Raw genomic sequence first — 15,281 nt, 5'->3', positions numbered from 1 at the left:
AGAAAAAAGGTCTACAGTCTTTCTCTCGTTAAGCAATGACTATCTGATATTACTTTTATATATATTAACATATAAACAAGGCATGTAATCCACTCAGTTTTTAAGTTTTGAAGTCACCTATACTTAAACCCTCCATTGAAAAAGTAAAAGAAAAGAGAGTAAGACATAAGGGTGTGTGGGGAAAAAACACCTACTTTCTGATGCTTAGCACCACGAATGTGGGCAGCATATGCATCTGCTCCTGTACAAGACACATCGCAGAGCTCACAACGTAGCTGATTTTGAGTCCCACGAGTAGAGTTGTTGCTGCTGCTGGTATTTTGTGAGGCTTTCAATGCGGCTTCTTTTTTTTTATGTTTCTGTCCTTCTAAATGTTCTTTATAAGTCTGTTTCAAACAAAAAGGATAAATTTTGCTTTGCTAATTTTCTATCTATAACCATTTAAAATATTCAATTCTCAAATCTCTAATACTCATTTAAGAATGAGTACTAAACAACTGTAAAAGCAATTACAGCATGTGGGATTCCGTATCTATTTATCTATCTGTATTTATCTGTGGTTCTCTGCACTTTGTTTACCAAGAATACATTTATCTAACACTGATTTACAAAGGCCTTTCATACTTAGCCACATTATCAATAGAAGGTACATCACTTTCAGTTTTAAGAATCTGCATCTTTTACTGCTTATGTATAATCATGGACAGAGTGATCGTTCCACAAATTATTTTCATTATAGAATTAAGATGGGGGGGCTGTATCTACATCATGAAAAAAAAATTATGGAACGGTAACAAGACTCTTTACAAACAGGTATGTCTATTTATAAAACTGACTTTTCTACTTAGAATGCATTTTCACATAGAATCCATGCCATCCCGAACAAAAGCCTATTTAAAATAGGTAACAGCCAAAATTGTATATATTTGCAAGGAAAAAGTTATTGTAATTCTAACCAACAAAATAGTGAAATTGTGTATAAAAAATTGTCTGGAATCAGATGATCAAAGAAGGCAGATTTGTGAAGAAGGCAGAAGTGAAGAGGCTACTAAGGACTACTGTTTGCTTTGTCTTGAGTGGGGCCAAAAGTTCCTCTTTCATGTTTTATTTTTAAAATTGTTTTTAAGACAGATGTATAATTAGCAAAAAATTGTATTTTCATCATAGAATCACAGAGGTGGATGGGACTTTAAAGATAACCTAAAACAGTGATTTTCTAGTTTTTAAAAAAGAGAATCCTTTCTCCAAGTGAAATCTTATACAGAAGTAGAGAAAGTTGTTCTGTTTTTGAAACAGAAGAGGGAGACCTAAGACCCAGCCATTTGATTCTTCTCGTTATCTGCAGTGGCCTGAACTGGCTCCATGAAGCACTCTGAGGCTCAATTATTTAGGGCACGTCCTTATCACAGAAGTGAGGAAACAAAAGCCCAAAGAAGTAAAGGCCTTCAACTTGCCCAAAGCCACACAATGGTGGAGCCAGGACTGGGAACCATGGCCCCTTAAATCTGAACCCACTTATTCTCCCTCCTTATGTCTACACCTAGACTCTAACTTACAATATCAGTGATATTTTTCCCTAAGGCTCATCAGCCCCTTAAGGCACTGCCCTCTGACCTGCTTGGCCTGTTCTTTCAGAACAATCTAGACAATGGTCAGCCTTATATATACTCATTAAAATGCTGCTTTTCACCTGTCATCCTACAGCTATGTTCTATCCTTTTATATGTATATCACATATTCAAAACATCTCTTAGGCCACTCATAGCATCATCTCCTCTAAACAGCCATCGTGGAGTAGGATATCCTCCTTCCATGTTTAATCCTGGGCCAACACCAACATTCCCACCTGTTCCCTCTCCCCTAGCCATGTAATCACAATGAAACTGTTTCCTATCACACTCAAAATAGAGAGAAAAAAGGTTTTACATAACTAGTCACATATATGAAATATTCCACAATTATCCTAATTTGGTGTAACACAGGAAATACTGACAATTTAAAATAATCTTAAAAAATAGGTATTTAAAAGTAGAACTTATCTAGTATTAACAAGAATGTACACAGGTGGGGCAGGAGTGGAAAACAATGTAACTGAAAGAAACTACTACAGAGTCAAAGTTTGTTCCTTTCCAATAAGCCTTTTATCTGCCAAACTGCTTATCAAAATTTTATATAAAAACACACACTCTTAAATATTAACAAGTTATGTTGGGATAAGAGTTGAACATACTAGATTTTATAAACACTCATGCCTAAATCACACATTTTAAACTGCAGCAATCAGGAAAAAAACAAAATGGGGGTTGGGGGGGGGCATAAAGATTTTACTTTATGCTTTACTATACTTTACTTTATGCTTTACTTTATGCTTCTTTAGTTGATATTTCTGAAAAAGACACTTCCCCACATCTTTCTTGTTTCCAAAGTTCCTATTCCCTCATGGAAGATATTATATAGCAATAGTAATATTCTACAAAGCATATACAAAAATCAGTCTTATTAGAAATGTTACCCTGCAAACTACAGATTAGAAAAAAATTTATTTTAAGAATTTTTAAAATTCAGAAAGACAATTTTCTTCTGCTATTTATATGCTCCAAAAAAGTAGCACACTTGACAAAGTCCTCTCATCTTTAATGCAAGTATGTAAAGCTGAATTCTCTCTATGGTCATCCTTTTTCAGGTGTAAAATTCTATCCATACACTCAAAATGGACCTCAAAGAAAAGCTAAGGAAATCAAGAGCCAACTGTGTTAAGCAAGCTGTGGATGCTAAAAGAGAAATAAAAATTCAATCTTACCCCCAACCCCAATTAATCTGAGTGTAAGGCTTCTAAGTTAAATTTAAGTTTTACTTTAAAGAGCAAAGTATCTTTACGGAAAAAAGTACAATTTGCCCATTTTTCATTAACATTCATAATCACTTTTAAAATTTCTTCTTACTAGAATTCTTATGTGTCAGTACAAATACTTCCTTGAAAATGACTGTTTAGGAAAATATGTATGTGTTAGCTAAAAGCTAACAGGAAAGAAAATGTAAACCTTCTCTGTAAGCATAAGAGTTAGAATATCAACCATACTTAACTATCAAAAATACCCATTGAAGACTCATGGTAAAACATACAACGTTAAGTACCTGTGGTCCAGCACAGCTGATCTTACAAACATCACAATAGTGAATCTGGGGTGGTTTGGGAGGCTGTTTTGGTTTCAGTTGTTTATTTTGGAATGGTGCTTTTTTAGTAAAGGTGGTCCCTGTCCAGGCAGCTGTTGCAGCAGCAGCTGCTGCTGCGGCCGCCGCCTGCTTCTGTTGCTGCTGCTGCTGTTGGTAGTAGGAGGATGCAGCTGAATACACTGCTGCTTCATAACCTGAATAAGACGTACCTTACAAATAAAATCAAACAAAGATTATGTTAAATAATTACAAAAGGCCAAGTTAAATGTCATGAATTTAAATTCAATAAATTCCGCCAACATAGGTAGGTTTACGTGTGCATATTTACAAATATGTATCTCACAAAACCTGGAAAAATCTTTATCTTCCTTTTATAGAAGTCAGTCAAGTTTTTAACTCAACACATGCCAGGCGTTACAGAGGCATAGAAAAAGTTTAAGATTTGGTTTTTGCCTTCAAAAACATATAGTTCAGTTGGTGGGCTACAACAGAGTGATAAAGTTACATGGTCACGGAATCTGTTAATATTTCTCCCAAAAGAATTCCTCTGAATACAATTTGGGAAGGGTTGAATTTGAGGAAGAGTCTGAACTAAGATACTAATAGGAAAAAAAGAAACTCATGAAAGTAAGATTTTTATATACTTGATGGCTAAGAGAATAGAAGAAATAAAAGAACAGAAAACACACCAAGATTTTGAAACCCACTGATTGACTGATGGGCTGTGCAACTGATAAAACCAAGTGGCTGACAGAAGCTGGTTTGGAGAAGTAAGGTGAATAAACCCTAGCAGAAGTTTGTGATATGGAACCAGAGTTTAGATGAATATACAGGACAACAGACGGAAGATTTTGGACTTAAGGACCAAATACACTGTTTTTCATCCTCCAAAAGAGACAAAAGCACTATATTTTCTGGTTGAACGTATGGATTCTATCCATGTCCATTGTTCAAAGTCTAATGAATAAGCACACGAAGCTTGTTACTGACATAAACATAATACATATACACATGTTGTTTATGTTCAGTGATTTATAGACCTAAAAATCTATAAAAGTTTTAAATTTGACAAAGCTGCTGTATAAAATGACCTCAAAACTAGAAAACTTACCCCCTTTCTAAACTAAGATCTCTGGAAATTTGGTGGACTCCCTATTTACCCCATTACAGTAAGACTTCTTTTTTCTCTGAAGTGGAAATGAGTGGAAAAAGAGTCATGTAAGGCTCAAGAAAAAGATTCCTGGTTGCCAGGATGGCACAGAAGAACTACTTGAGGAAAACTGAACTTTTGATGTCTCAAATGCAGACTGCTTTATTGAAGAAAAAAAAAAATAAGACTTTTGACCCACTAGCTCCAAGGCATCTACACGCAGGGAAGAAAACATTAATTAGAAAGGTGAGGATTTTAAGATGCATGGGAAATCAGAATCATGGCATCTGAAACTGGAAATATCTAGAAAAGAGACCAAATAACTTGCATGAAAAGGCTTCCTAGAGTTTTATTGTCAGGTTATTAAATTACATAAATGCTTCTAAAGATAGAAAGTGTAGTAGGGGTGCCTGGGTGGCTTTAGTCAGTTGAGCATCTGACTTCGGCTCAGGTCATGATCTCACAGCTTGTGAGTTCGAGCCCCGCATCTGGCTCTGTGCTGACAGCTTGGAGCCTGGAGCCTTCTTCGGATTCTGTGTCTCCCTCTCTCTCTCTGCCCCTAACCCACTCACATTCTGTCTCTGTCAAAAATAAATGAACATTAAAAAAAAAAGAAAGAAAGAAAGTGTAATAAGAGAAGAAAACATCTAAAAATAAAAGTAGGGAGAAGTAGGTAGGTATATCAATACTAAGAATATGATCAGATAAACAATTAGAAAACAACTGATGTAGGGGCGCATGGGCAGTTTCGTCAGTTAAGTGTGTGACTCTTGATTTCGGTTCAGGTCATGATCTCATAGTTCATGAGATCGAGCCCCGCGCCGGGCTTTGTGCTGACAGCTTGGAGCCTACTTGGGTCGGTCGCTCTCTCTCTCTCTCTCTCTCAAACATGCTCTCTCTCAGCTAACATGCTCTCTCTCTCTCTCCCTCAAACATTTTTTAAAAAGAAAGAAAAAAGAGAACAACTGATGTAAATGACCAAGGGAAAACCTATATAGATCAATAAACTCTTTTCTGGTCAGTTTTACCAATGTCCTTTGTTATTTAAAAATGGGATAGAAGAGGGGCACCTGGGTGGCTCAGTCGGTTAAGTGTCTGACATCAGCTCAGGTCATGATCTCACAGTTGGTGAGTTTGAGACTCACGTCGGGCTCTGTACTAACAGCTCAGAATCTGGAACCTACTTCAGATTCTGTATCTCACCCTCTCTCTACCCCTCCCCAGCTTGCTCTCTATCTCTCTCTCAAAAAATAAATAAAAAACAATAAAAGAATTTTTTAGGAATGTGATAGAAAAATATAATTAAGTTCACAGCCAAGTATCTTCAAAATAATAGTTTAAATATCACTCTTAAAATCCATTAAATTGTCTAGTTAAAGCTACCTTTAGATTAAAACTGGCTAGGACCATGATTTTTGTATGAATCTTTATAATAGATATTTTCTAAATAACTAGCTGTTATATACAGAAACTGTAAAAATGCCACTTAAATGTAACCTCATGAATTATGTATCATAAAGTAAAAAACAGGGTAACAGCAACAGCATACTACAATGCTGGATGACCAGGACTTGCAGTTTTTTGCTTTTTTTTTTTTTTAATTGAGAATCCACAGTATGACAGGCAGTTTTCCAGACACAGTGAAGTCTCAAAACAGGTGTGTTAAGGCAAGTATCTCCTTATTTGACAGATGAGAAAACTGAGGCTAAGAGATTGTGAAATACTTTAAACACTGAGTTATCTAAACCACAAAAATAACCAGGTTAAGCTTACTATTTACAAAATAATCTCCATCTGTACACATGTAGTCTAAAACTAATAAAAGGCAAGCTTAACTATAGCTTACTAATCTCCTATGAACACTTGCAAACAATCATACATTTCTTGTAAAAGCACTGTAGAAAAACAAATATAAGGCTGCATCTTTAAGTAAAAGCTCAATTTTTGAGGGCTAAGACAGTTTCAATTAAAAAGTACTCTTATTTAAAATGCTTATCAATTAGTAAGTTAAATAAGCTTAAATTTTAAGTGTAAGATATCACAAACAAAAACATACCACTTCAGTAGAAAACTCAGCATGCTACAAGTCACCATTTAGTACATACCAATATTCTAGAACTCATCTTAATGACACCAAAAAAATAGCTAACCTAAATTGTAGCTGATATAAAACTGCATATACAGAACTTAGACACCCTAATAATGACTCTTCTGGATGACAATTTCACACTATGTATTACTGCATTTTTTTCAAGTGCATACCCTTCGACACAACAGGAATTTCTAGGAATTTATCTTAGGAAAACAACGGACAACTACACAAATCTTATCATACAAGGATTATTTAACTCAATGTCGTTCTTAGCTTTTCCCTAATACGAAACCAAGCATCCCAAGACACAAACTCTAAAATCTATATAGTACATCCATACAACAAAATATCACGCACCCCTTAAAAACTACGTACTTCTAAACGTAGATTTTGATTTCTAAATACTATATCAGAAATCACAGCTCCTTTGTGAAATAGCTGATTGTGAGACTCGGGCAGGAAATGCTTTAAGTGTATGTATCAGCAATATCTTACTGTGCCAAAAACGAAATAGGGGCTCAAAGAATAACGATGCCAAGTCCAAAAGGCTCAGGAGCTAGTTTGAAATGGATCCCATTGGCCAAATTTGGGAAAATGTGTGCCTCAAAAAGAAAAAAGAGAATAATGGATTATACTACAATGAATAAAAAAGAATGAGTCCACAGTAATACTAAAAAAGAAGGAATAGGGGACTCTTCCTTAGAGAAGAGTGCTAAGAATCAATGTAAAAGGATTTTACATCCACCATCATTGACCTTGATTCAGTTAAGAGATTTTCAAAGGATCTAACACCATAGAGTGAAGAGTAGTTGGGTAATAGGCCCATAGATTACTCGGTTACTTACAAAGTGAAAAACGTATCCTTAAAATGGAGAGATCTGATAGTCATTATACCTGGCTGGCATCACCAACACAGAATTTATAACATTACTTATGTGCTCTTGATATGATGAGATACAAAAGTTCACTTAGGTAGTTTTATTGACTAAAAAGCTGTCATAATCTAAGCATAAAGAAAGAAAAATCCAGATTGTGGGATATTCTATAGGACAACTGGCCTGAACTCTTCAAAAATGTCAAGGTCATGAGAGACAAGATAAAAATAGGAGATTATTCTACATTAAAGAAAACTGAAACTAACAAGGTATAACAACCAAGTACAATCCATGCTCCTTGATTAGAATCTGAATTTAAAACGAAGCACATGGGTGCCTGGGTGGCTCAGTTGGTTAAATGTCCAACTTCGGTTCAGGTCATGATCTCATGACTTCTGAGTTTGAGACCTGCGTCAGACTCTGTGCTGACAGTTCAGAGCCAGGAGCTTGCTTCGGATACGGTGTCTCCCTCTCTACCTCCCCCTCCCCACCCAAATAAATAAACATTAAAACATTAATGTTAATTAAAACATTAAAGAAAAAAAGAAAGAAAGAATAACTTAAAAAAAAAAAATGGGGAGCCTGGGTGGCTCAGTCAGTTAAGCACCTGACTCTTGGTTTCGGCTCAAGTCATGATCTCCTAGTTCTTGAGCTGGAAACCTGCATCAGGCTCTGGCTAACACCACATAACCTGCTTGGGATCCTCTGTCTCCTTCTCTCTGCCCCTTCCCTGCTTGTGCACATTCTCTCAAAATAAACAAACAAACATTAAATAAATAAATAGATAAGTAAATAAAGCAATAAAACAAAGTACAAACACACCAAACACCTAGAAAGCCCAGCCATAAAAGACACTTGAGGACAATTAAAGAAATTAGATAATATCCATATTCAATTTAGTTTTATGATATTTGCATTTGGTTATGTAAAAGAATGCCCTTATTCTTAGGAAATACATGCTGAAAAATTCTAGGCAAAGCACCAGGTCATCTGCAACTTGTAAATATGCTGCTGAACCATTTGAAAATGTGTTTTGATAAAGCAAATATGATAAAATATTAATTGATAAATCTAGTTAAATGGTATATAGTACACTTGTACTATTTTTTCAACTTTTCTGCAAAATTAAAATTTTCTAAAATAAAAAGTTGGGGAAAAACAAATCAAAAGGATGATATATTTTAATTTAATGACATGAAAGAACATTCACAATGAGAAAAAAGCCAATTAACAAAATAATATGCATTAGACAAATTCCTTTTTATAAAAAAAAGGTATATACTGTATATGTATATTCCCATGAAGAAAAGACAGACATGCACCAAAATGTTAATGGCAGGAAGTATCTAGGAGTAGATGTCCAATGATTTAATTTTTTCTCCTTTTTTATCTATAGTTTCTAGTTTTAAATGTATTTACATGTATTATTCATGTAATATAGCAGTAAATAAAAACAATTAACTTCATCCTGTGTAAGATTTTTTCAAGCAACTGAGACAATGGAGGAAAGAAAAGAGAGGGAGGAGAACATGTAAGAGAGAAGCAACAATAGGAAAGAATACTATCGTACTCCTGATTTTGCTGAAGTTAATGTGGACATTTTAAAAATATGTGCCAGGGGCACCTGGGTGGCTGGGTCAATTAAGTGTCCAACTCATGATTTCAGCTCAGGTCATGATCTCACAGTTTTGAGAGTGAGCCCTGCATTGGTCTCTGTGCTAGGCATGGAGCCTGCTTAAGATTCTCTCCACCCCCCCCACTGCCCCTCCCCCACCACACACACACACCTTCTCTCTCAAAAAGAGAAAAACAAAACTTTAAAATGTGTCTAGTCAGATTCCACTGAAATAATTCCATATGCAGTTATAACTTATTAATCAGAGATAAAGAGAGGCAGAAAAGTTGTATCTTGGCAATCCTAGGAATCACAGACCTAGGAATAATAACATTTCCTCACTCCTAATTCATTTCTGCATGGTTGCCACAGTTAACTTAAAACCTGCTCCTACTGCTCCTGTTCTTAAGATTTCCTCTTTGGCACCCTTTTGGCCCATAAGACTATAACAGAGCCTACAAGGCTTTTCACAATGACATTTCTAGCCTCATATCTTGAGATTTACCTCGTGTATCCTGTATTCCAGCCAGAAAAAAAAGGTTTTCCTAAATACTCCATGTCTGCCTAACTCACCATTATATCCCTAGCACCCAGCATAAGCATTTAATTTTGCATAGGGTAAGAGATTAAAAAAAAAAACAAAAAAACAAAAAACTCTGAAAAAAAAATTTTTTTTTTTAAATTCTGTAGTTAGTCTTCTAACACCAAGCTACAACAAAGTATCAAGAAGAACTAAAATTGCCCATATTGCTTTAAATCCTCCATGGAACAAGATGGGGGGTATTAAGAAATAAACTGCAGAACAAAACAAACCATACAGTAATGCAAGGTTACAGATCTACAAAAAAGCAACATGTCATTTTTTTTCCCCCAATACAAAAAGGTGGTTTTATTAAAGCACGGGGACAGGACCTGTGGGCAGAAAGAGCTGCCACAACATATGATTTTAATCACTGAAACACTGCAAAGTACCTCAGCTAGAAATGAGAAAAGCAGTGGACGTAAGTAAGATTTTAGTGATTATATTTCTCTCACTATAATGATTACTTAAGGAAACACATACTTTCCTTAATAAGATAATAAAAAAAATATATGATTATTTAAGGAAAATAAAGCTACTCTGTCCTTCTAAGAGACATGTGTTACAGAACAAACTTATGGATGTTTACAAAAGCTACCTAGTATTTTCAAGATTACTTATTCCTGATAATAAAGATAAAGAAACAGCTCCCTGACACAGCTGAAATAAATACAATTTGTCAGTGGTAGTCCCTGAATGTCAACCTTAAGTTTTCAAATTCATTTGGAAAAGTCAGGAAAAAAAAAAATGACCACGTAAAATACTAGGTGTTATTTTCTCTAACTGCAATGCTAGGCCCAGGACTCATGACTACCTTTCAAATGCCCAAAGAGCATTTTACATTGTTAAAATCTCCTAGCTTAAAAAAAATAAAAATAAAAAAAGAAACAAACAGTAACACTACCACCAACAAAAATACAACCTAGGGTACGGTCTATTTGTTACATTATGCACATATAACAACAACTATCAATTAATTCAATTCTGGCTACTGGGAGGAAGATCATTCCATAAAACAAGGTAGCTTCTAGTAACTTATTTGTTTACTCATTTAAACACAGCTTATCCATCTTACCAGAATAAGTAACTGCCGTGGTACTGTAAGTAGCACTCTGGGTATAAGATGGCACCACAGTAGCTGCAGCTGCTACTGGCTGTACGGTGGAAGATACAGGATAAATGGAGAAAGTAGTGGTAGCTGGACTTGGTGTGGCTGGTTTTATGGCTGTCACTTGTCGAGTCTGCTGGGCTTGTGTATACTGAGTTGCACCTTGGCTATAACCTGCTTTGGGGGCTAAAATGGGAAAGAGACATCAGAAAATTAGAAGGGTGTACCTTGATATTTTTTCTAATTTTCAAGGATATTGATAAACTAAGTATAAACATCAACTGTAAATTTGATGCTAGCAGCTTTTTCTTAGCACAAGCGTTGAAATTCTTACTACCAATTAAATAACACATCTATATAAATTCATCTAATATCCCATTCTCAGATGCTTTCTATATATTTCCAAAATGGCATTCTGTCCAAATTTACAACTAACTGAATAGCAGTACTACTTAAATAACGTTTTTAGAAAATGTGTGTGTGTGTGTGTGTCTGTGTGTGTGTGTGTGTGTGTGTGTATTTAGGCTAGTCAGTCTAATTTGAGCATTATGCTTAATATTAGGAATAGCGAGCCTCAAATACGTATTTCAATTCACAATAGAAATTTCATTGTTTAATTACGTCAACTTGTTCAAATATACTTAATCACATTTTTATTAATTCATCCATAGTGAACTTCAGTCTAATTTCAACTCATAAGGTAACACTGACTTAAATCTTCAAATGTCCAATGGCTTGAGTGCAATTGTTCTCAAATGGCTAATATTCAGGTTTCTGCTGCCTTTGACTATGTTCAAAATATTTATTTTGCTTTAAGAATCTTAGGAACCTTATGTTTTAAGGTTTTTTTAAACCGTATGCTTTAGGAATCTTAGGAACCTTATTATTAAGCCCTAAATTAATAATTAATCATTTATTAACAACCATTAAGGCATACAAGTCTAATTCCTGATAAAGGCCCAAATATCAGAGGGCCAGTACCTTATGCTTAGTTTAGTAAAGGCACCTTAAATAAACAGCAGTTCAGTTTATAAAATTGTTATCTACATGTAGTATGAAACTTGATCCACACAACACACAGATCAGGACATTTTACAAAAGGAAATTAATGTCCAAGAGCTAAATGACTTACAAGTCACATAGTCAATATCAGACCCAAGACTAAACCAAGGCTCTTCTGACTCTTAAATACAATCTAACTTTGATAATTAACTAGGAAGTTCACTACAGATCAGTGTACTCACAAATCATTAGAGAACAAACTATAAGAAAAATCAGTCATAACTATAAAAATATTTGTATATCACTTTTAAGAGACTCATAAAAATCTGAGAACTAGAAGTACCCTAGAGAGATCTGGATCAACTACCTCACTTACTAATAAGAGAACAGAGACGAAAAGAGGTAAAAATCACTACCCACATTAGTGGTAAAGTCAGTACTAGAGGCTAGTCCTACTTTTTCCTAATCCAAGGTTCTACCCACACTCTCACAGTCCTTCAAAAACAATTAAAATAAATGAACTGTTTAGCTTTCTGAACTCAGCTGTTTTTAAAACTTTTCAATTCAATCTCTATTAAAAAAACCCATCTTCAGGGTGCCTGGGTGACTCAGTTAAGTGTCCGACTCTCCATTTCAGCTCAGGCCATGAGGTCACAGTTCTTGAGATCTATCCCTGTGTGGGGCTCTGCACTGACAGCACAGAGGCTGCTTGGGATTCTCTCTCTCCCTCCCTCTCTGCCGTTCCCCCCAGTTGCACTCTCTCTCTCAAAATAAATTTAAAAACTTAAAAAGGTGGGGGGGGGGCCTCAAAGGGTCTCCACTGGTTACACAAAGGCAGGCAGCAATATGTTCTGAGCATCTCTAGTGAAGATAAGAATGTGGCCAGAAATTATCACCATAACTCCTTTTGTATAGCTTATTTCACAGCAGGAAGAGAACTGTAAGAAAAGGGCATGATTAGGATTTGTCCCCATGGCCTTCTCTCTTTGGTACTCAAAGGCATTACAACAGCAGAACAGAGAACAAGGCTAAAACCTGCTTCTTTTTAAATAATGTAACACAATGAGCTTAGATGAACTCAAAAGGGTACCTTCATTAAACACAGTGAACAATTTATTTTAGTAGTTTTCAATGAAACTGTACGCTAATAAAACCCACCTGTCTGATAGTAGGTTTCAGCAACAGAAGGCTGAGGCTGGGCAGCAGCTGCTACGGCAGCAGCCGTTGCTGTTGGCTGTTGGTAGTACTGCTTACTATCATAAGCTACAGCAGGAGCGGTGGATCTTACATACGAGTACGAGTCCTAAAGAAAGGCAATAAAAGAAAGTCTTCCTGTAAGTGAAGTGGCAGGAAAAAAACCCAACTCTACTATATAAAAGTGTAATAAAGGAAAACAACTAACTACAGGCCTATGTATAAGAATCAAATTCAAAACAAAGGGCAATCATTTTGGACTTCAAATAAGGTCAAAACCATTTCAAGCAGCATGTTTAACTTTCACATCAGAAAAAAATCACTGAAGCATTTAAAAATAATGCCCATCTTTAAAAATGGATCTCATAGTAAAGACCTCCTGTGTGTTCTAAGCTTTGACTGCTCTGGCTTTCTTTTCATTCTTTACCACTATTAACAACATGATGAGTAGCAGCTTCTGGGTGGAGAGGAAAGGGGAACTCAGGTTCCAGGAAGAAAGAACACTGTATATAAGTCTCCAAAGCAGTGAAGATCAAGGTGAGCTGGGTGAACTCTGGCACTGCATAAAGTGAGGAGGGGGGATATGCAGGTGGAAAGGCTGAAAAAACAGGCAAGGCCCAGAAAATGATGGGTTGCATACACCCTATTAAAAACAATGGATTTATTATATTGTGTCTCTGGACATAATAAAAACAATCACACATGGCAAAAGGATTTCTGAGTTTAGTAACTTGCCCAATAGTAACAGAAAATACTAATGTTATGATTCACATGTCAATTCATTACTGAACAAAATAAATTTATATACTTTAGAAGGAATATAGGAAAATTAGGCAAAGTCCAGAAGGATCTGAGTTTAAAAACAGATCCTAGGGGAGCTGGGGTGGCTTAGTCAGTTAAGCATTCAACTCAATTTTGGCTCAGGACATGATCTTGCATGAGTCTGAGCCCTGTGTAAGTCTCTGTGCTGACCCTGCTTGGGATTCTCTCTCTCTGTCCCTCCCCCACCCCCTCCCTCAAAACAAACATTTAAATCAATCAATCAATTAATAAATAAATAAATAAATAAATACAGATCCTAAAAGCAAACAAACAGAAAATGGGTTACTAAAACATGAGGACCAAATTTAGTAAGTAGTAATTTAGTGTCATAACAAACATAGTACTACTATAAAAGGGAATTAGATCTTTGGGTCCCCAAAAGACTGAACCAAAAGCAACTAAATGAATAAGAGCAGTCATCAATTTGTTACATAACAAGAAAGAATACCTTGAGTGGAAGAATGTACAGGCAACAGTTTTCTGTCCTTGTTAAATTTCAAGAGAACACTATGTAACTTGTTTGGCCTATATAGCTTAGGCTCATGGTTCTCAAAAGAGGAGACACAGCTTGTGTTCCAAATGGATGAATAATGCCATAATACAAACAAGGAGCATCTTCACTATGTCTTCATTTTTCTGAAAACCTTGGTTAATATTTAACCAGTAATTAATGGAAAATATTTTTAATTAAAGCAGACACAGATACAAAATGGAGTTGAATGGACTCAGAGGAATTACTAACATAAAACTCACTGCAAGGATGCCCCTAAATTACCTATGAACACACACTCACTTCATCATTACAGGTAGATTTCCGAAGACCCAAGTTTGAAAGCACTGGCTTGGACATTGTATCACACACTATGGCCATTGAAACATGTATGTCAAGACTACTGGAACCAGTAGTTTTCTTACCTGGTAGTTCTGTGTAGTAGCTGGGGGTGGTGGTGGTGGTGCTTCTTGTTGTCTCTGGGTATAACCGTAGTCAGTTGCTGTATGTGCAGTGGGGTAGCCTCCATAAGCAGCAGCTGTTGCAGCAGCTGCAACAGCTACTGGAGCAGGCCTGGCAACTGCAACCGTGGCGGCCGCTGGTGCATAGGCAGCAGTAACTGTGTGAGCAGCTACTGGAGCCTGATGGACAGTGTAGCTAGCAACTGTAGTTGGATGAGAGTAGGCTACACCCGAAGCTGGCTGCTGGCTATATTGTGGAGTAGAAGAATAAAGATAATACAATTTAGTTGTAAAATCTAAGCATTTAATAAAATACAAAGCACATTTTCAAGAAATTTAATCACGGGCTACAAAACACCAAGTATTTGAACTCAATAAACCTCCTAGTCAATACCATATTTGTTACTGTTGTATAGTTTTTATTCCTTAATTTTAAAACATTGGACAGTCACACATACTACACTTAAGATCATGGACCATATCACAAAGCAGGGATGACAAACTGGGATAAAAAGCAGTACTAGGAAGAAAAGAAAAACTGATGAAACTAGGAATTTTAAAAAATATTTGTAAAGTTCTTTACTCTTGTTCTATAGTTAAAAAAACTCTACAAAGAAATCATGTTAAAAATATTGAGTTCTAACTCCAATTACAGAAAACATTTAAAGGAGAAACTATTACTTATTTGACATAAGAAATACTTCTGATACCCTAGGGC

At 35.8% G+C, this 15,281-nt stretch overlaps 1 protein-coding gene across 3 annotated transcripts in view; it reads right to left on the bottom strand.

Moving 5' to 3' along the window:
• Nucleotides 1-15,281, bottom strand: part of ZFR (zinc finger RNA binding protein) — an 83,621-nt gene that overhangs the window by 48,289 nt on the left and 20,051 nt on the right. For all 3 annotated transcript variants that reach the window (XM_042996970.1, XM_042996956.1, XM_042996964.1), the window contains 5 exons: nucleotides 14,528-14,810; nucleotides 12,755-12,899; nucleotides 10,562-10,780; nucleotides 3,136-3,383; nucleotides 195-386 (listed from right to left, as the gene is read on the bottom strand). In XM_042996970.1, coding sequence (XP_042852904.1) covers nucleotides 195-386; nucleotides 3,136-3,383; nucleotides 10,562-10,780; nucleotides 12,755-12,899; nucleotides 14,528-14,810 — 1,087 coding nt within the window. The remainder of the gene's footprint in view (nucleotides 1-194; nucleotides 387-3,135; nucleotides 3,384-10,561; nucleotides 10,781-12,754; nucleotides 12,900-14,527; nucleotides 14,811-15,281) is intronic.

The sequence above is a fragment of the Panthera tigris genome, chromosome A1 (genome assembly GCF_018350195.1).
Source record: "Panthera tigris isolate Pti1 chromosome A1, P.tigris_Pti1_mat1.1, whole genome shotgun sequence".
In the NCBI taxonomy this organism is placed as follows: Eukaryota; Metazoa; Chordata; class Mammalia; order Carnivora; family Felidae; genus Panthera; species Panthera tigris.
This window is presented reverse-complemented; position numbering and strand designations above follow the sequence as displayed.